Source organism: Myxocyprinus asiaticus, chromosome 50 (assembly GCF_019703515.2).
Source record: "Myxocyprinus asiaticus isolate MX2 ecotype Aquarium Trade chromosome 50, UBuf_Myxa_2, whole genome shotgun sequence".
Lineage (NCBI taxonomy): Eukaryota > Metazoa > Chordata > Actinopteri > Cypriniformes > Catostomidae > Myxocyprinus > Myxocyprinus asiaticus.
The window spans coordinates 8621460-8641984 of NC_059393.1; the positions used below are offsets into that span (position 1 = coordinate 8621460).

Consider the following 20525-nt stretch of genomic DNA (forward strand, 5'->3'; position numbering starts at 1 on the left):
GCGCAACCAGGAATAACACACAATCGGAAAAGCATCTTTAAAAAGACACGTCTTTAAGAGGGGAAAAATGCTCTTTCAGAAAATATACTCTCTAGTTTTTCTGCCGAAGTGCCCAGGGGCTTTCTCTGCAGTGCACCATTGCAGAGGAGGGAGAAGCCGCTGAAATGCGCCGTCAGATCCAGCAGAGGTGAATGAACAGTAGTATTCAGCTCGGTGAACATGACCGTTCGGCTCCGAAGAGAAAATCTGAATGAGTGGTTGCATACCAGCTCCTTTTATACCCGTATGTCCGGGGGATTGGCATGCAAATACCACTCGCCAGTTTTCATTGGCCTTTTATCAAAGACCAGAGGTGTCTCGGGCTCCCAAGAGTGACCTCTAGTGTCACTACATCGACACCAACGTTGAGTGAGTGACAGATAGGGAACATGAAATACTCATAAATGCTGTTCATTTTAGAACCCAGAACCCTGGACAAGACAAATCTTTTTAATATCATTCTGAGACTGTTCACATCAAACGTGCAATGTCCATCTGTGTTGTTTTCCAATAGTTTTTTTTGTTTTAGTTTTTTTATTGTTTTTGTAAACGTGCTAGACGGACGTTTTTGACAGTTGCGCCACATCTCGCGCAGGAGTGTCACGTTTTTAGATACTGTGATGCATCTAGCTTTTTCAAATGCAAAAATGCATTCGGTCTGGATGGCCCCTTCCGTAATTTGTTTAAGCATCCCATGACATCACTTCTAAAGGTGGAAGTGGCCAATAGTCCTGGATCCTCTCACACTGGAAACAGCTGAAGTCTCTCTTCATCTTCTTGCACCCCATCTTGCCAGATGTAGAAGGTATCTGGAGATGTTCAGCTGGTATGTGAAGAAGAGGTGCTTTCCTAAACTAGAGATTCCAGACTTCAGCACAGAACAGCAAGGAGCAGATTGTTATTGTGATGTCTGAGATCACTGGTGTGTTGGCGTGGGAGTTGTGTGGCTGTAAGGTTAATAAATCTCTGACACGCGGGGCAAACCATTGATGCTTCACAGGAACTGTGACACAGCCATGCTTGTTTTTTTTTTGGTTATGAAGCAAACCAGTTTCCATAAACTGGCTGAAGGGTCCATTTATTGAGAGGTGGGGGAGGTATTGTCCAGCTAATTGGTCACATGATTGCTTTATCACCAATCACAGTTGGCCTATACTAGAAAATGTTATTCATTTTGATCAATAAGCTACTATAAAATTATCACATACAAATTATTGCATCAATTTGCTTTTAGATGTACACCCTTACACAATTGTCTTTGAAATAACTAAAAGAAAAGACAACTTTCTGGATGGCGTTTGGCTCAACTCCCAATTTATGGACATTAAACATTCTAATGCATGTCCCAACAAACTAACGAATTACTTTAAATAAAAGTAGATTGAAAATGTTTGCCTAGTGGAGCTTTGCAATCATATAAATGCAAGCAGGCTGGAGGTCTGGTGACAGATGACACTACTACTTCTTGTACCTTCTAAGAAAACATGACACATCTTTATTGTTCACTACTTAATGTTGTAATTTGAGTTCAAACAAATAACCATCCTGCCCTCTAGCACTAATTTTTTTCTTATTTGTTACATATTACATTGCAAAGGAACTGTAATCCTTCCTTAAAACCAAAGTCTTCCTAATGACTTCAACAAACTAGTTCTTGTGGCCTAAAAAGAGGCATTCTTAATTCAGAGAGCTGCTGGCTTGGATTTTGTTTATGTCCTGAAAAGCTTAATTGTGGAGAAACATGGCATTACCCACGGGAACGATGGACACCTGGACCCATGCCCTTAAAATGCCCATGTATACTCTGTGTCAGTCATTGAATCTCTTCCCCAAAGTTGATAAAACCACCAACAGACCTTTTGACTGACATTTCTAAAAAAAAAAAAAAAGGCTAGCTCAATTGTGAAAGGTCCACCTGAGGAAAATTCTGTGATTTTGACCTGAATGGCAGTAGTTTGGAAGAATAGAGCTAATTTTGAATGCGTTTAGTTAAGCATCCCTGGATGCATGTCTTACCATGTTAAGCTGGTGTCTTTGTATTTGTTTAAATGGGCGACTAGGTTGCTTGTTTTTTGGCTGGTTGGGTCCAGTGTTGTTTGCTCACAGGTTAGTAGATCTTTTGACGCCTCAGTGCAGATCTTCATGTGAGGACCAGCCCCTTTTCATTCACTGTAAGACTCCAAATGAATAAGTAATTTTCTGCATCTCTCTCAAAGTAGCTAATCAAACTTAGCTGTGGTTGCTCAGTTTTGAATTTACTTCAAATACAGTTTTATTGTATCTGATTAGAACAATTTAATGGGCCAGTTAATTTTACACTTCAATTTTTTCCAAAAGTTGCCTCCAGCGACGTACATGTGCAATCAATGGTTGTGTTAGTATTAATGCTTTTTAGAAATGTCTAAACTTTTTGGGAGCTTCAACATAACATAAAAGACACACACAAACATAACTCTGTGTGTCTCTCTCTGTCTCACTGGCATCTCTGGCTCCCCTTTATCTCTCTCTCCTGCTGATTAGGTGACTCAGCACCGGCCGTGCACATTCACGGTCCGGACATGCCCTCCTCCTCGTCACACTCCTCCACCACCCGATTCAGACCAGGGTGCCATCCGGACTGGCTTACTCTCTCCCCATCTCTGGAGGGGAGATGCTGCCTTTCCGGCCGTTCTGCCACCTGATAGTCCTCCGGCTCCTAGGAACGTGGGGAGAGATGAGGGGAGGGAGAGGAGAGAGAGAAAGAGTGAGCAGGAGAGACAGAGAGAGGAGAGAGAGAGAGAGAGAGAGAGTGAGAAACTGGCTTGCCAGACCTGAACACACCATCCACTGGACCTCAGCTGCTCCGCCCCCTGGCAGATGGCAGCGGCTCCTCCACAACCCGACAGACGGCAGCAGGTCCTCTGTCCACTGGTGGCCGGCAACGGCTCCTCCGCTTCCTGGTGACAGCAGCGGTTCCTCCACTTCCTGGTGGGCGGCAGCGATCCCTCCATCCCCATCTGGCAGATGGCAGTGACTCCTCTGTCTTCTGACGGACGGCAGCAGCGAGTTCTTTCAGACAGCGTGCTCTTCCTCCTTCCTGGGATTTGGCAACAATGTGGCAAATCAGGTTCTCAATGTGGAGAGGATGAAGCATGAACAATCCACGTCAGACATTTAATAAACACTTTTCAGTGTATAACAAAACAAAAACGTGCACTGCTTTTCAGCCAGATAAGTATAAACATTAAGACACACAGACAAGCATTGTGGATCTCTCTCTCTCTCTCTCTCTCGAACTGCAGCTCTGGCTCCGATTTATCCCTCTTCTGGCTGATTGTGATCATTCTCACCCAGCCGTCCCTCATCGCTCGGCCACCCCCCCACCCCAGCCATCCCTCATTGCTCGCCGCCCCCCCCTCCCCCCGGTATAAATACTATATACTATCGGTATAAACTCTGGTTCAGTTTGCAGCTTATTCTGACCAAGAACCACCCAGTTAAAAAGGAAGAAACCATCTAACATATTGAGTGACCAAACACTGGTCATTTTGTTTTATTGTGTCCTTTAGGGGTGGGTGAACAAGGGCCATCCCCCTTCAGACATTTTTGCATCAATTCAACTGTTCACCTTTCCCACTGGTTGCACAAGCATCTTCCGAAACATGGGTTCTGGTCCCATGGAAAATTGCATTCACATAAGAAACGGTGAGCACAATTCAGAGGTTGCATTTTTGCTCTAAAATTATATTTTTACTCCTCTGACGGTTAGGTTTAGAGTTGGGGTTAGGGGGTAGATATAATAAAATATATTTACCTGTTGATTTTGTTACATACTTTGCTACAAAATATATACAACACACTTTTGGCGGCATACCATGGACATTTTTACACAGAAACTGGTCAACAACAGCTCCAGCTTTGACCACTGGAATTTCGGTGTACACAGAACAATTTCAGCAGCAGACTTTTTCAGCAGCAGACCAAGGGCGTCCCCCTGCGGCAGCAACACCGGCTCCACCGCAGCCCGCCCCAGGAGGCCAGCCCTGGTGTGGAGCCACCCGCAGGAGGCAGACGCTTCATTATCACAACCGCCGAGCACCGCACCTTTATGGCAGGCATGGCGCTCCGGAGGCGAGCCCCCCGCCCCCCCACGTGCCCAGCTGTGGCACAATTGCACCCACACCAGGACGGTTGTGACAGGCTGCAAGGACGATTTTCCTCCTCCCCCGTCCCGGACCAGGTCTGTGGTGGGTATACGGAGCCAGGTAAGTGCTTCAATGTCCCCAGACTCAGCATGGCCATGAGTTCGGGGCTCAAGCCCCCCCAATGTGGCGCCTCAGGCTCCGCCCCGCCACGAGGCCCCACCCGCCGGTACGTCCAATACAATTGTTCCATTGGTCCCCCTCGCCCGGGGCTTGGGGGCATGGCTTGCGCTCCCCAACCCATCACGGTGGCTGACCAGGACCATCCGACTTGGCTACGCGATTCAGTTCACCAGGCGTCCGCCCAGGTTCAACGGCATCCGCTTCACTTCGGTGATGGGCGAGAAAGCCGCTGCCTTGCGCGCGGAGATCGCGTCCCTTCTACGGAAGGACACGATAGAGCCTGTCCCTCCTGCTGAGATGAAGAAAGGGCTTTAAAGCTCCTACTTCATCGTACCAAATAAAGGCGGTGGGTTGCGGCCAATCTTGGACCTGCGAGTACTGAACTGGGCCTTGCACAGACTCCTGTTCAAGATTCTGACGCAAAAATGCATTTTAGCGAGTGTCCAGCATCAAGATTGGTTTGCGGTGGTAGACCTGAAGGACGCATACTTCCACTTCTTTGTTTTACCTCGACACAGGCCCTTCCTGTGGTTTGCTTTCGAGGGCCGGGCGTACCAGTACAAGGTCCTCCCTTTCGGTCTGTCCCTGTCACCTCGCACCTTCACAAAAGTTGCAGAGACAGCCCTTGCCCCGCTAAGGGAAGTGGGTGTCCACATCCTCAACTATCTCGACGACTGGCTGATTCTAGCTCACTCTCGGGATTTGTTGTGTGCGCGCAGGGACTTGGTGCTCAGCCACCTCAGCTGGCTGGGGCTTTGGGTCAACTGGGAAAAGAGCAAGCTGTCCCCAGTTCAGAGCATCTTTTTTCTCAGCTTGGTGTTAGACTCAGTTTGTATGATGGCACGCCTCACGAGCGAGCGCACACAGTTGGTGCTAAACTGTCGGAAAGGCGTTCAGGTGGAGAACGGCGGTCCCACTGAAATATTTTCAGAGGCTCCTGGGGCATATGGCGTCCTCAGCGGCAGTCACACTGCTCGGGTTGATGCATATGAGACCGCTTCAGCACTGGCTTCAGACTCGAGTCCCAAGATGGGCATGGCACCGCGGGGGACATTGCGTGGCCATCACACCAATCAGCCGCTGCCTGTTCAGCCCTTGGACAGAACTTGCATTTCTGCGGGTAGGGGTCCCCTTATTGCAGGTGTCCAGGCATGTTGTGGTTACAACAGATGCCTCCAAGCATGGCTGGGATGCCGTGTGCAATAGGCGCGCAGTCACTGGCTCCTGGACGGGGCCACAACTGCGTTGGCATATCAACTGCTTTGAGTAGCTGGCAGTATTGCTCACCCTGCAGAGGTTTCGGCCGTTGATCCAGGACAAACACGTGTTGGTCCGGACGGATGACACAGCAACGGTAGTGTACATCAACCGCCAAGGTGGCATGCGCTCTCGTCGCATGTCGCAACTTGCCTGCCGTCTCCTCCTCTGGAGTCAGAAGTGGCTCAAGTCGCTGCGAGCCACTCACATCCCGGGTGACCTCAACAGCGCAGCGGACACGCTGTCATGGCAGGTCATGCTCAGGAGAGAGTGGAGTCTCCACCCCCAGGTAGTCCAGGTGATTTGGAGTAGATTCGGTCAAGCGTAGGTACACCTGTTCGCTTCCCGGGAATCCTCCCACTGCCGCTCTGGTATGCCATGACCAAGGCTCTCCTCGGCACAGATGCGCTAGGCACACAGCTGGCCCCACGAGCTATGCAAGTATACGTTCCCCCCAGTGAGCCTACTTGCACAGATGCTGTGCAAGGCCAGGGAGAACGAGGAGCAGGTCATCCTAGTAGCAGACTTGGTTCTCGGACCTCACGCCCCTCGTGACAACCCCCCCCCCAGTGAAATCCCCTAAGGAAGGACCTTCTTTCTCAGGGATGGGGCACCATCTGTCACCCGCGACCAGACATCTGGAATCTCCATATCTGGCCCTTGGACGGGACGTGGAAGACCTAAGTGGTCTACCGCCCATGGTGGTAGACACAATCACTCAGGCTGGGGCTCCCTCTACTAGGTGCCTGTATGCCTTGAAGTGGCGTCTGTTCACTAAGTGGTGTTATTCCCGACACAAAGACCCCCAGAGATGCACAGTCGGGTCAGTGCTTTCCTTCCTGCAGGAGAGGCTTGAAGGTGTACGTGGCCGCTATAGCGGCGCACCACGATGCAGTTGACAGTAAGTCTCTTGGGAAGCACGACCTCGTCCCCTCGTGGGACCTCTCCGTGGTCCTTTGGGGCCTACGGGGAGCTCCATTTGAGCCCCTGGAGTCAGCTGATCTAAAGGCACTTTCCTTGAAGACTGCCCTCCTGACTATGCTCACTTCCATCAAGAGGGTAGGGGACCTTCAGGCGTTCTCTGTCAGCGACACGTGCCTGGAGTTCCGTCTGGGATACTCTCATGTGGTACTGAGACCCCGACCGGGCTATGTGCCCAAGGTTCCCACAACCCCGTTTCGGGATCAGGTGGTGAACCTGCAAGCGCTGCCCCAGGAGGAGGCAGACCCAGCCTTGTCATTGCTGTGTCCGGTGCGTGCTTTGCATCGCACGCAAAGCTTTAGACATTCTGAGCAGCTCTATGTCTGCTTTGGAGGACAGCGGAAAGGGAGCGCTGTCTACAAACAGAGGATCACCCACTGGGTCATTGACACCATCACTTTGGCATATACGCCCAGGACGTGCCGCCCCCCTTGGGGCGACGAGCACACTCTACTAGGAGTGTGGCGGTCTCCAGGGCTCTGACCAGTGGTGCCTCTTTAGCAGACATCTGCAGAGTAGCGGGCTGGGCAACACCCAATACCTTTACGAGATTCTACAATCTCCAGGTAGAGCCGGTCTCATCCCGTGTGTTGTCAGGTATGAGCAGGTAAGTTGCGGGAAAGCTGGCCGGGCGTACCGCTTGCATAGAGCACTTTTCCCCTCCCGGAGGCGAAGATGTGCGCTTTTTACACCCAGTTGTGTTCACAAAGTCGTGGACCCTGGATGTACTTCCTCCTTAGCCCTGTAACAGGCGAGTTTGTGGAGAAACTCATTGCCGGCCCAGTATGTGTGCTAACTTGGCCCTGTACTGGGGTAGGTTCTCCACATGCGCTGGTTGCCCATATGTAACCCTGTGTGATGTATCTTCCGCGAGACGTTTCCCCCGTTGGTGAACCCACGTCTTCCTTGGGCAGAGGCCCCTCTGCCCCCGGTCGCCGTGTTTGTAGAGCTCCTCCCCACCAGGTAGGACCTACCATGGGGAATTCTCCACATGAGACACTGCCGACAAGACTCGGTAAGACAATGTGAGGTATTTACACACAATTTCCTCCCCCTTGGGCAGGGTGTGGTCTCCGTGTTGTTTTCCCCTTGGGAGTGACACCCCCCCAACGCGGACGCTATATGGCCCCCAGCTTTACTTTTGGGGAGAAGAAAGAGAAGAGGCTGCGGCTGGGGCAGCCGGTCCCCATTAATTGGGCAGTCAACTTGTCCCCGAGGTGCAGGGGATTGTACGACGCTCGTAAGGAGGTTACGTGATGGCCGGGTGCGCTGGCTATGGGGCACACAATGGTCTGCCCGTCTCGCACTGCCAGTTCACGTAACACAGTTCAGCTAGTTGTAGCATTTTGTATAGGGACCCCTTGTTTCACTACATCGACACAACGTTGAATGAGTGACAGATAGGGAACGTCCTGGATACTTTCGTAACCTCCGTTCCCTGATGGAGGGAACAAGACATTGTGTCCCTCCTGCTACAACACTGAACTACCCGCTGAAATGGCCGGGACCTTGTCTAGGCTCCTCAGCACAAAACCTGAATGAGTGGTTGCAAGCCAGCTCCTTTTATACCCATATGTCTGGGGGAGTGGCATGCAAATTCCACTCGCTAATTCCCATTGGCCTTTTCTCAAAGATCAGAGGTGTTTGGGGCTCCCAAGGGCGACCCCTAGTGTCACTACATCGACACAATGTCTCGTTCCCTCCATCAGGGAACGGAGGTTACAAAAGTAACCAGGACATTTCCTTACAATGTTTAGGATGCTCAAGAAAAACACAGACACTCTAAACTTGAGCCTCTTGAGTCAGGTCTGAAAAATGTCCTAATTTACAACCTTGACCGACAGAGCTTAAAGAGTAACTTCCAAAATTCTCCTACTAATGCTTTCTCAGTCTAATGAGGAATACAGTCAAGGAGCTACAATCACAGGTGGTGGAAGTCTGGTGCTTTTATTTTCTGGCCAGACCTCACAAGTTAAACACACTGAGATTTCTCAAGTACAAAAAGCCTCTTAAAGGAAGGGTGAAATACTGCAAACACCTTAAGGGGCAGAAAGGAACACAATGATCCATGCAGTGCTACAGATAGTATGGGACTTTGTCAAAGAAATGGATGAACACTCTTACTTCCTCTTGGGTTTGTGACTGGACAGAATGGAGGGAGCAGTAGGGAGTCTTGCCCTGACCATGTTCTGCAAAATCTCTTCAGACTTTGTCAACTCTCTCTGTAGCAGTACCGTTAAAATTAAAGTATGTATTCACTTGTGTCACCTAATGGATTGCATTCAGTTTGTTTGAGTGGCCAGATTGTGCCAGACATAGCGACACTGGCTTGACCATTTGTGTGAGTTTGGGGTGGTACTTTTCTGAACAGTGGAAGTTCTGGGGGTGTTTGAAACTTGTTCAAAAGCAGTCATAACTTTAGCAATTCTGTTTGGTGCCACTAGAAGTGCAGCAATTACACACATTATCTTTAAAAAGACATGGATTTATGCATGTGTTTTTAACAGTTGTAAAGTTTTGGGGGAAAAAAACTGCAAGACCTGGGCCAATTGTCAAATATGTCCATCTAGCGCATATTTACATATAAAATCAACTGAAAATTAGCACAGATGGATGCAAAAACGGCCCTTACGTGTTCAGCTTTATATATATATATATATATATATATATATATATATATATATATATATATTCTGTATGTATCTGCTTTATGGCCAATCAAAACTAAACTAAAATATAATGATTAGTTCATTTGTATCATTAAAACTTTATGTTGACTGTTCAGCCGGGTCCCAGCTTCCTCCTTTACTGACCAAACAGAGGTCTTTTACATTCAGCTTTCCTGACTCTAAATATACAGGACATAACAACACATCAGGCCATAAGCCTCCACAGAGTCATAATAATAATTGACTCCATATCTCATATATTTAAACTCATTCAATAACCAAGGTCACAGAAAAGGGTAATTATTTTAAATACAACATAATTTAAATATCTTTGTCTTTGCCAACAGGATTCATTTGTTGCTGACAGCATCATAAAGGACATCAATATTAATCTTAGAAACATATGCATATATTAGTATCTGCTATATCATTACTATCTTACAGCTGCTACATAGTTGATGTTGCTCCAGAAATGGTATGTTTTTCCATCTAAGGAAGATTAATATGTTTGAGTCAATGAAGCAAGATAATAAGAGATTCTGATATCTTCTTGAGCACCTGTGCTTTAGCCACAGCAGTAAATCTAGCCTCAGGCATGTGCTCTTACACTGTTGAGATATCACAACTGCGAAGTGTAAATCAGTCTTGCGGGCATAACTTGTTACCGAAGCATGCCCATAAACCTGACCTCTTCTCCAACCCATTAATTTGCAAGCTCTTAACTCAAACAGGTTAATGAATCAAGGATATCATATGACTAATAAGCACAAGATGATTTTTATGTTTAAATGTTCAATCAAAGGGATGGTTCCAATGAAGTAAGAAAGTCTTTGTACCACATGAGACAAACTTTTGGGGAGAATGATCCCTTTAATACATTTCACGATAATTAATTTCACATAAATCAGTGTACCAAAGACAGACCACATTTGGGAGAATTTTGTTTCCATCACTTGAGGAATTTGAATAGAGTTATTGTGTTGGAGTAACAGCTTAATGGGCTTTAGAGTTTACGAAATCTGCTATAGAAAAAGCCTATCTTCATTTTGCATATGTTTGAGCCCGAGCCCATTTTTCTCATGTTAAGACCATCCCCAGGGGTCCTCTCACAAGTCTGAGTGGCACTCTGTGGTCTAACATACAATACCTTCATCATGGGAAAAGAGCTGCCCCTGAGCGCCAACACAAAAAATGCTACACTTTCAATGAGCTCACCAATTGTTGGACTTTCTATACTGCGCATTATATCAAAGTTGGAAGATTTAACAATTTCTTGGAACTGTATGTCCATTGACATGGCCTTTAGATGGTTGTATTTCAGCATGTACAGGAGGAAGCTGTTCAAGTGTTTCTTGGTTGCACATGCAATTTGTTTACGTAGTGTGACCTCTTGAAGGAAAGAAAATAATGATCTGGGCAACTGATTAGCCCTGGGAACTTTTCTCTAAACAATGTTGCAGTTTCCCACTCTGCGTGAGCCTCATTCTCGCATGGTCACAAGCTCGGTGCACTGCTTACACGATGTAAAGGCACTGGGTTTCCAGTTGGCACTGAACAATCATGTTTGCCCTTAGAGAATTTGTTGCTCTTGAAGTAGCGTCTGTTGGCTTTCCTGGTTTAAGCACTTGACCAAACATTTTTGACCTGAGGAAACTGTTAACCGCATCGGATGGTGATAGCATGCCCGACAGTGGATGTCGTCTGTTTTTTTTTTGTTTGTTTTTTTGTTATTTTTATATGACATCTACAGGGTTAATGAAATGTAAAAATGTCTTCTGGAGCATTATCATTTTGAGGCAAATTTTCAGTTTGATATAGAAAAGGTCTAACATTTGTCATTTGTAATGAGTTCAAGGCAAATGGAAGTCTTAAAAGTCTTAAAATGGAAATCTGTCTAAGATATTAATTTTGACATTGGAAGATTTTTGTGACAATACCTCAAATGTCAACTTGGAAACATACTTTTTCTCTGGTGTGTTCTAGTGGTCAACCTTTATGTTTTTTTTTTTTTTTTTATGGCTGTTGCCAATACCAGTTTCTAGTAAGCATGAAAACCAATGACTGACATAGTGCCGATATATGGTATATACACACATTACAGTAATACAATTTAATGACAGCAAATGAGACTCACAAAAAAATTATGAAACAGCATAAATAATTATTTTAAACAATATTTCCTCAAAATGTACAAATCATCATTACATTTATATAGCACTTTTCTGACACTACACTCAAAGAGCTTTACACAGTGAACAGGGGACTCAACCACCACCAGTGTGCAGCATCCACCTGGATAACGCGACGGCAGCCATAGTGTGTCAGTACGCTCACCACACACCAGCTATTGGTGGAGAGGAGAGAGTAGAATTATTGAGCAAATTAAATGGATGGGGACTATTAGGAAGCCATGATTGATAAGGGCCAATGGGGGAATTTGGCCAGGACACCGGGGTTACACCCCTACTCTTTTCGAGAAATGTCCTGGGATTTTTAATGACCACAGAGAGTCAGGACCTCGGTTTAACGTCTCATTCGACAGTGCATTTTTACAGTATAGTGTCCCCATCACTATAATGGGGCATTAGGACACACACAGACCGCAGGGTGAGCAACTGGACTTGAGCTACAGGGTGATATGGCTGCTAATCAAAACAACTTAAAAAATAAATTGTTCATGCGCAAGTCTTTCAATTTGTAGATTTGGAAAATGATCACACTGTGAATTCGGCGACAGGAGATCGAAAGTTCTGCTGCTGAAATTGGTCTCTGCATTCCGATTTTTAAACCACTGACCCAAGTGGCCAAAGCGGGAAGTGTTGTTGAGGTGAAATGTCCACAGGGTAGCGCCAAAAGCAAGTTGTATTTTTAGTTGTAAATAATGTTAAAAAAAATCATCATGAATACATATTTTATTAACTCTACTCCCTAACCTAAACCCCAACCCTAAAATTTAGTGACAGTGAAGTAAAAGTTTTGTTTTTCAGCGAAAATGCAGCATCTGAATTGCACTCACCATTGTTTATGTGAACACAATTATTTTCTGGTTTCCATGAGAACAGAACCCGAATATAGGAAAGGTGCACATACTTGAATTGATGTCTTTTGTGGGATGGCACTTGACAGTAATTCAGGAGATGGGGTATGGCGTTTGTCAGTTATGTGGCAGATTTCAGGGTACATGAACATTTGGAATTTAGCATTATTATGTTTTTGCATCATTTATGCTGTATCCATATATGATTATCAAAATTCTGCATCTTACCACAGCTTGTAATAATAACTTAGAATGTTGCTTTCTCTTTGTTATTTTTCTAGCACTACAAAGGTGATGTGACAGAAGACATACTTCACTGACAGACTACAGGAAGCTGGAGATGAGGATTGTTGGATTGTGGAGGACTGGGCGATACTGTCCACTGCTGGTCATTCTGCTCCAGTCGCTGTTGACTGTTATAAGGTCAAATAATGCTGGAAGCCAGAATATTGCACGACTACAGCTTTCTCATACAGGTCAGAACTCACACAAGCTATGTTTTACATGAAGCCTAATAATCAGTTACTAATCTACATGATACCTCAATCTGAATTCAGTTTCAATTTGATTTAAAATAGGTGGTCCAATTTCTAAATCATGAAATAAATAAATAAATAAATAAATAAATAAATAAATAATAATCTGTTTACAGTAATTTTGGATTGATGCTAATTTTACTTATACATACTGACAATCAAGTGTTATTTTCTTTGCATGTACTGTATATGAGTTTTATGTAGAGAATCAGTTTTACACAGAGAATCAAAAGGCAGCAGGAAATATCTCCTTAATGAAAAGACAAAAATGCATATGACTTCCAAACATGTATGACTTTCTTTCTTCTGAGGAAAACAAAAGGAGAAATTCTGGAGGATGTCTCGTTCACTGAATTCAACACAATGGCTGTTGATGGTGACTCACTTTAAAGCTTAAAAAATAACTTAAAATATAATAAAAGTAGTCCATTTACAGTACAAGTCTATTGAAGATATACGATTCGTTTAGTGAGAAACAGCCCGAAATTTCAGTTACAATTTAGAAATTTAAGTAGGCCTAATGTAAGAAATTTAAGCCATTTTTCAGGGAAAATCCTAATTTCCGTCATGGCTCTGCTTTGCGAATTTACTGTATTTGTCCACGAGAGAAGCTTGTTCATATGTTCGTGTGAGAACTTGCACTCTTTTTGCTTTCAAATGAGTCATTGTGAACAAGCTTCTCTCAAGCACTCATGAATGCTCAAAGAAGAGCTATGGGGAAAGTCAGGATTTTCACTTAAAAGAACTTACATTTTTGGTTGTTTCTCAACAAAACCTAAGAACTATTCCTTTAAAAAAACATTCTAACCCCTTATCCATTTAAACACACTTTAAACTCAGTGATGTCCAAGCGTGTTCTGATACGTTCTCAACCTGAGGATAATGCACATTAGGAGACATGTAGTCATAGATGTTTTAGCATTATGTAACTTTTCTTGGTCTTTTTTCTTCATTACAGATTTCTTTGTTACATTATCATTGATTTCTGCAGTTTAATAATGAAGTCTTGTCTGCAACGGTAGTTATGTTCTCTAAGCAGTCTTTAATGAAGTGATGCTTTTAGCTATAGTGCAGGCCGCCTTTCCTTATTTCTGTTGAGCCGAGGGGACATCAGCAGGGTCAGTCTGCTTTATAAGACATAATACAGCAGGGGAACAATGCCATTAACCTCTGCTTCCTGTAAATGTACCAAGTTAATTAGCCTCTTTTATTTTATAGCTTTTATAGCTTTTACATTTTTCAGGGTTTTTTTTTCAGCAAATTTTGTTTGCTGAAAAACATTTGTTTGACATATTTTAGTTTTACATTATTTGTGTCCTTTGGTTAATAAATAAAAATCTTAGAATTAAAATATTTATATTATTTTGTATATATGTGCATATATAAGCATTTTTTTTTTCCTTTTTCTCCCAATTTGGAATGCCCAATTCCCAATGTGCTTTTAAGTCCTTGTGGTCGCATAATGATTTGCCTCAGTTTGAATTGAATCCCAGTTGCCTCCACATCTGAGACCATCAACCCACGCACATCTTATCACATGGCTTGTTGAGTGCATTGCCATGGAGACATAGCATGTGTGGAGGCTTCATGCCATCCACCATGGCAACTACGCTCAACTCACCACGCACCCCACAATGAACGAACCACATTATAGTGACCACAAGGAGGTTACCCCATGTGACTCTACCCTCCCTAGCAACCGGGCCAATTTGGTTGCTTAGGGGACCTGGCTGGAGTCACTCAGCATGCCCTGGGATTTGAACTAGTGAACTCCAGGGATGGTAGCCAGCGTCTTTTACCACTGAGCTACCCAGGCCCCATATATAATCATTAAGTGATTTGTTGTGAAAGATGTGAAGCAGAGCATTTGCAAAAAAGATGGCAACAGCCATTTAACATCATCGTAAATAATTATGTTTATTTTTAACAATAATAAGTACAAGTAATTATTCAGGCAAGTAATAAAGTTATATACATATATAAATATTGTAAGTTTTCAAACAGTTTCTTTATTATAATTTTTTTTCTTCACATTTTAGAATATTACTAAAGTCAATACTATGGAATAACATAAATGGAACTATGGGAATTATGTTGTGACTAAACAAACTCCAAAATAAATCAAAACTGTGTTATATTTTAACATCTTCAAAGTAGTCACCCTTTGTCTAGAATTTGCAGACATGAACTCTTGACATTTTCTCAACCAACTTCTTGAGGTATCACCCTGGGATCCTTTTAACAGTATTGAAGGAGTTCCCATCTATGTTGGGCACTTAGTGGCTGCTTTTCTTTATTATTTGATCCAAGTCATCAATTTCAAAAACGTTTATTTTATTTGTATTAAATTTTAATTTTGAAATTAAATTAATTAATATGGTGGCACAATTATATTTTTGTCTACAAAATTAATTTAAAACATTTAAGCATACGCCTTCAGATCAAAAGATTTTTAAGATCATGAGAAACATTTCAGTCGTGTTTCAAAACTTTTGACCTTAAATTGTGTATATAAGTAATATTAGTAATAATATACTTCTTAATATACTCAAGATATTTCTACTCTTTACTATATTTTATATAGAATATGATATTACTTATATAAGTATATAAAAATATATTTCATATTAAATATAGCTTTTACATAAGTAATATTAAATACGTAGTAATATAAAAACATAGTAACATTTAACACCAACGTAATGTTTTTAATAATAATAATTACAACAAGTAATTCTTCTTTTAAATAGTAATATATATTTACGGTATATATATATATATATATATATATATATATATATATATATACAGTATATATATTTGAAGTATATTAAATATATTTTATATTAAATATAGCCCTTACATAAGAAATATTAAATGTATAGTTATATAAACAATCCAAAAATAACATTTCAAAATAAAACTTCATTATTGGTCATAGGTGTTCAGATATTGGCTAATCTTACAACAGCTTCGAATGTGTCATCCAATGACAATTTGGAAATACTGTATCTGTTCTATAATTGTATAAACATATATACTGTATGTGTGTGTGTGGGTAAATTTGTTCCACTAATGGAAAACAATAATATATAACTTCTTTTCCAAAACAATGTTGTCGCCAATGAGGATGCAACCTATATTTTCCACAATATTAGAGATATGCTACTGTCTGCCATCCAGAAGTAGTACACTCCACTTCTTTTTGACTCTCTTTCTGGAAACCCATGTCTCATAGTCGCTCGTCCCCTGAGCCCTTGCTATTATCAGGACGCTACAGCCAACCTTGTTACTGACCCCTCAGAACATTCCAGAACATGCACGACTCAGCCAGCTTCCTAACAGGAAGGTTCTATGTATAGTGGCGGCGTCGGATAGTACGTTGTTCCTTCAGTGTAAATGTGCTTCCCATTATCTCCCTGGCTGTTAATAGAAAGCTCCAAACATATGCATCATCACTGGGACACCATGTGTTTATGAGTGGAGGGCAGCAGACCCAAAACCCAGACGTTATTCGTTAAAGAAGAGGTGTGCCTTGTTTTGCTTGCCAGTATCTCAGAGTCTAATTTGAAAGCCAAACTTAAGAAGACAGGAAATACGAACAATGTAAACAAAGGGACATTTGAAATGGCTTGATATGGAAAATTTATATAAACATTAAATCTGTCAAAATGAACGTGTTAAAGCATGCAATTAATTTCAAATTTTTGACATATTATTTTCACATCAACATATTTACCAATTTGAAATTAGATTCTGACATTTCATGTCTCACAGCTCCCTGTGAGTTTCATTCAGCTCCTTGTGAGTTCTGGACACTGGCTGGAGTAGGGCAGAACCTTTGTGGTTTGTCCACGGACATTATTATTCTGACATACACACCACAAACACACAGAAAAAGCAAAGCGATGGAAAAAGGGGCCTCTTAACGCTATTTGTTGTACAAAACAAACCCAGATAGGTCTTGTGACAGAAATCTAGTTATTTGCAGCCTCTGTAGGTTGCAGTTTAATAACCAAGAAGCACCTCAAGTCTTAAATATCACGAAAATGCCAATTCAGATGAAATATCATAAAGTCGGCAGTGCCAGCACTAAAAGTTGAATTAGTCATCTGCAGCTTTTCATGTAGAGTTCAAAGTAGCACTTGATGACGGCGTTGACGCCCTGACACAAATCATGCATGTCTGCAAGCCAATTAATGTTGTGGAGGATGAGAGTATAAGAGATTTAATGCACATTGCAATGAATAACCAACCTATGGGGACTAGTTCTTTCAATTTATCAACCTCTCTTTTAGACTTTGGGAATCGTTTAATGTTACTTGAATTGGTGCTCTTTTTAGTGCATTTCTATATTTATACTGTGAAAGGCTTTATTTTGAAAATGTTAATAAAGCATTATTGTTACATATTTTTTTCCTACTTAAGAAGGAACTGAATGTATTTTGACTGGAAAAGAAGTATATATACAGTAGAGTCAAATTTCAGCACTCTCAAAATCTGCGATTATCTATGAAAAACTATGTGATTAATCGCTAGTAAAAAAATTAATCGACTGACTGCACTAATAAATGTAGATCTTCAACCCCATAACATACAACCCCAAAACATTTGGAATGTTTTAAAAGAGAAAGGTAATATGTTTAAATATAAATATACATTGTAAATATTTGACCCCATAACATGCAACCCCAAAACATGAATGTAACTTCGTTGAAGCAAAACATGCTTTAAAAGAGAAATGTCAGAATGTATTAATATAAAATATTAACATCCAACCCCATACTATGCAACCCCACAACCTTTGAATGTAACAGTGTTGACACAAAACATGTTTTGAAAGAGAAATGTCATGGGTTATCAATATAAATATACTTTATATATCTTCAACTCCCAAATAATTTAAAAAATGTATATATATTCAACCCCATAACATGCAACCAAAAACATTTTGAATGTAACAGGTTTGGCACAAAAGATGTGTAAATTTAATCTCAGTAGACAAACAGTGCTCCAGGTGTGCTGATATTTAGTATAACGGCACTGAGACACTTCAACATTTATATCACTGTGCATGTCTGGATTCGCAGCTGTCATTCTGCACAATGCTCTGTGGCACGCAATGACTGGATGCCACAAAACTATAAAAAAACCAGCATATATTCAAAACGTACTATGACGGGGTTGAAATAAGCACTGTAGGGTTATGCTTGGAGTTAGTTTAAAAAATAAGCAATACGATAAATAACAAAGTATTTGTACTATGCAAAGCTGCGACCACATATTTAGGATTGAAGGTTTGTCGAAAAGATACAGCTGGTCCACCTATGATTTAATTTGCTGACACTACATTGCTGCCTCTCCTCATCCTTTTATTGAAAATCAGCTGTCATGTTCTTTAATCTATTCAGCTAACTTAAAATGACTGGATTCATTGGGTTCGAATTGAGTAAACTTCCTCAGTGCTGCTTGTTTAACCTCTGATGCTGAAGTTCTGATGGCAGACAGATATACAGTCGATATTCCTGTGACCTCTGACTTTCCCCACTGGTGTTTACCAGTGAAACTCCCTATAATTTGGGGGATTTTCATTTCTTTCTGACAAATGGGTGGATTGAAACCAAAAGCAACATTCCAGACATTTGAGAGTGACTAAATGTTACAGTTTCTCCACGACAGGAAGGATTTTCTGCTTCACACCCACTGGTCCTCAATTTTGACAGCTGCACTTCATAGCACTTTTGCTGGGAAGATAATAGACTTTGAGACATTATCAAAACACTAGACACTCAATGCAGATTCACTCACATAAACTTGGGAAACTCAGAGTAATTGAGTAAAAGAGTGGTGAGACTGATACCTGCTATATTGCCGTGATTGACTGTCTTGTTACACAAGTTCAAAATAAAGTCATCAAAACCTTATCTTTAGAAGACTTTTTAAAAGTGAAGTCAAGTGTAATTTCTGTGCCATTAGTGGCATCAGACAAAATACTCAAACAGAACCATTAAATAAAGTGGGCTTTTCTTCTCAAAAGCCCTCAGAGATTAAGGCTTAGAAGGACAGTAAAACATTTTTATTACGGTCTCTGTCATCGCAAAAATACAGCCCTTTCGGCATTTGGAATGTGACCTGTGGGATCTAATTCCTGAATGCTGTGTCACGGTGATGACCCCTGACTATGTAATCCCTTTGTATCTTGAACAAGATGGAGAAGATAAGCACAGCAGATGACTTGGGTTCCTGAGCTCTGGTGAGGGTTAATTAAGTCATCAGGGCATTAACACTGAACAGAGTCCAGAAGAAGAACACTGCTAAATAGAGGAAGGAAAAGATGAAGACACCGAATCTGATTAAATTCGTTCAGGATTGATGGTGTCACTTTATCTGAGTTTCTGAGTATTCAGGGAGCAGATTTAAGTATTAGTTCACTCAAAAATGAAAATTCTGTCATCATTTACGTAGTCCTCAGATCTCATTTGTGCAAGCACAGATTCAAACCTGGCACATTCAAGATGTGTATATTTGTTATTACTTCATATCAACCTTAGAGCAACATTGATTTCGAAAAGTCGTGTCTCCTTGAAGCTTCCTGACCTTATTCTTCAAAAACAAGACATAATGTCTTCCCAAAGCCTAAGCATTATGATCATTTTTGTAATTGTCCTTTCAAACTGTATCACAGCAACCTTGTGGCGATTTTACATAGCAATTTCAAAAGCAATCTTGCAACAATTGGTGATAAATACCAAAGCCATTTCACCCTCATCCTCAGCAGATAAGACTTTCAAGACAGTGGTAAAAGCAGCAGGAGCTTGGGTTTGGGTGGGATCATTGGCACGATCTGGGTTGCCTCACTTGACTGAGCAATCTCTCACACACTGCACTTAAGCAGTGCATACATCCATGTAAGTGTGTCCATGTGAGTTTGCACTGAAGCAATTAAACATGCACCCCGAGGCCCCTCAGGGAGATGACGTCTTACAGAACGTTCCAGAAAGTAATGAAGAAAACAGCTCTGAGGTCCAAGGGTCCCGCAGTGGAGGCCACTCATCAGCGCTGTATGGCTGTAGAATTGTGCTACCCCCCAAGAGAGAGGTATTTAGTTTAAACTTGTCCCACATAGACAGTTATTGCAAAAATACATGGGTCACAACCACAAAGACCTCCAGTGTGATGCAATGTAGTCTTCACAGGAACATTTATCTTAGTTTTTTTTTGCCTCTAGGGTCCTTCAGCAGATTATTAGCTGGGTTTACAAGGTTTCTTGTGGGATATGGCATAAAAAATGCTGGATGGAAACACCAAGATACAAATAAAATCTCAAACACTGCATATAAACAAACATATACGCTCACCTAAAGTGGATACATTTTGTTTTTGATAATACATTCCCATAAACAGTATTGGAAACATATTTACCGAATATATTCCTATAGACCTTATAAACTAATGTAGTTGCCCAACAAAAAAGTCTTTGTGACTTTGCCTCAATGAGCCATGTGAATACATAATTGGCTCAGAGAATATCATCAGTATTATTGCTCTTTTTGCGTGAACCATTCCTTTAAAAAATGCAAGGTCTTGAGATTATTGTAGAAACTGATGTTATTTCTCAGTGCTAGCTGATTACAGCTGACACAGAGTTTGTGAAAGTTCACTGATCTGAAGTTTGGCAGTGACAGCAAATTTGAGGAAGTAC

At 42.1% G+C, this 20525-nt stretch overlaps 1 protein-coding gene across 1 annotated transcript in view; it reads left to right on the forward strand.

Annotated features, from left to right (window-relative positions):
* The window catches only part of LOC127439008 (semaphorin-3D-like), a 91866-nt gene that overhangs the window by 25061 nt on the left and 46280 nt on the right, over positions 1-20525 (forward strand). The window contains exon 2 of the mRNA XM_051694975.1: positions 12569-12763. Within this exon, the coding sequence (XP_051550935.1) occupies positions 12628-12763 (136 nt within the window). The 5' untranslated portion in view covers positions 12569-12627. The remainder of the gene's footprint in view (positions 1-12568; positions 12764-20525) is intronic.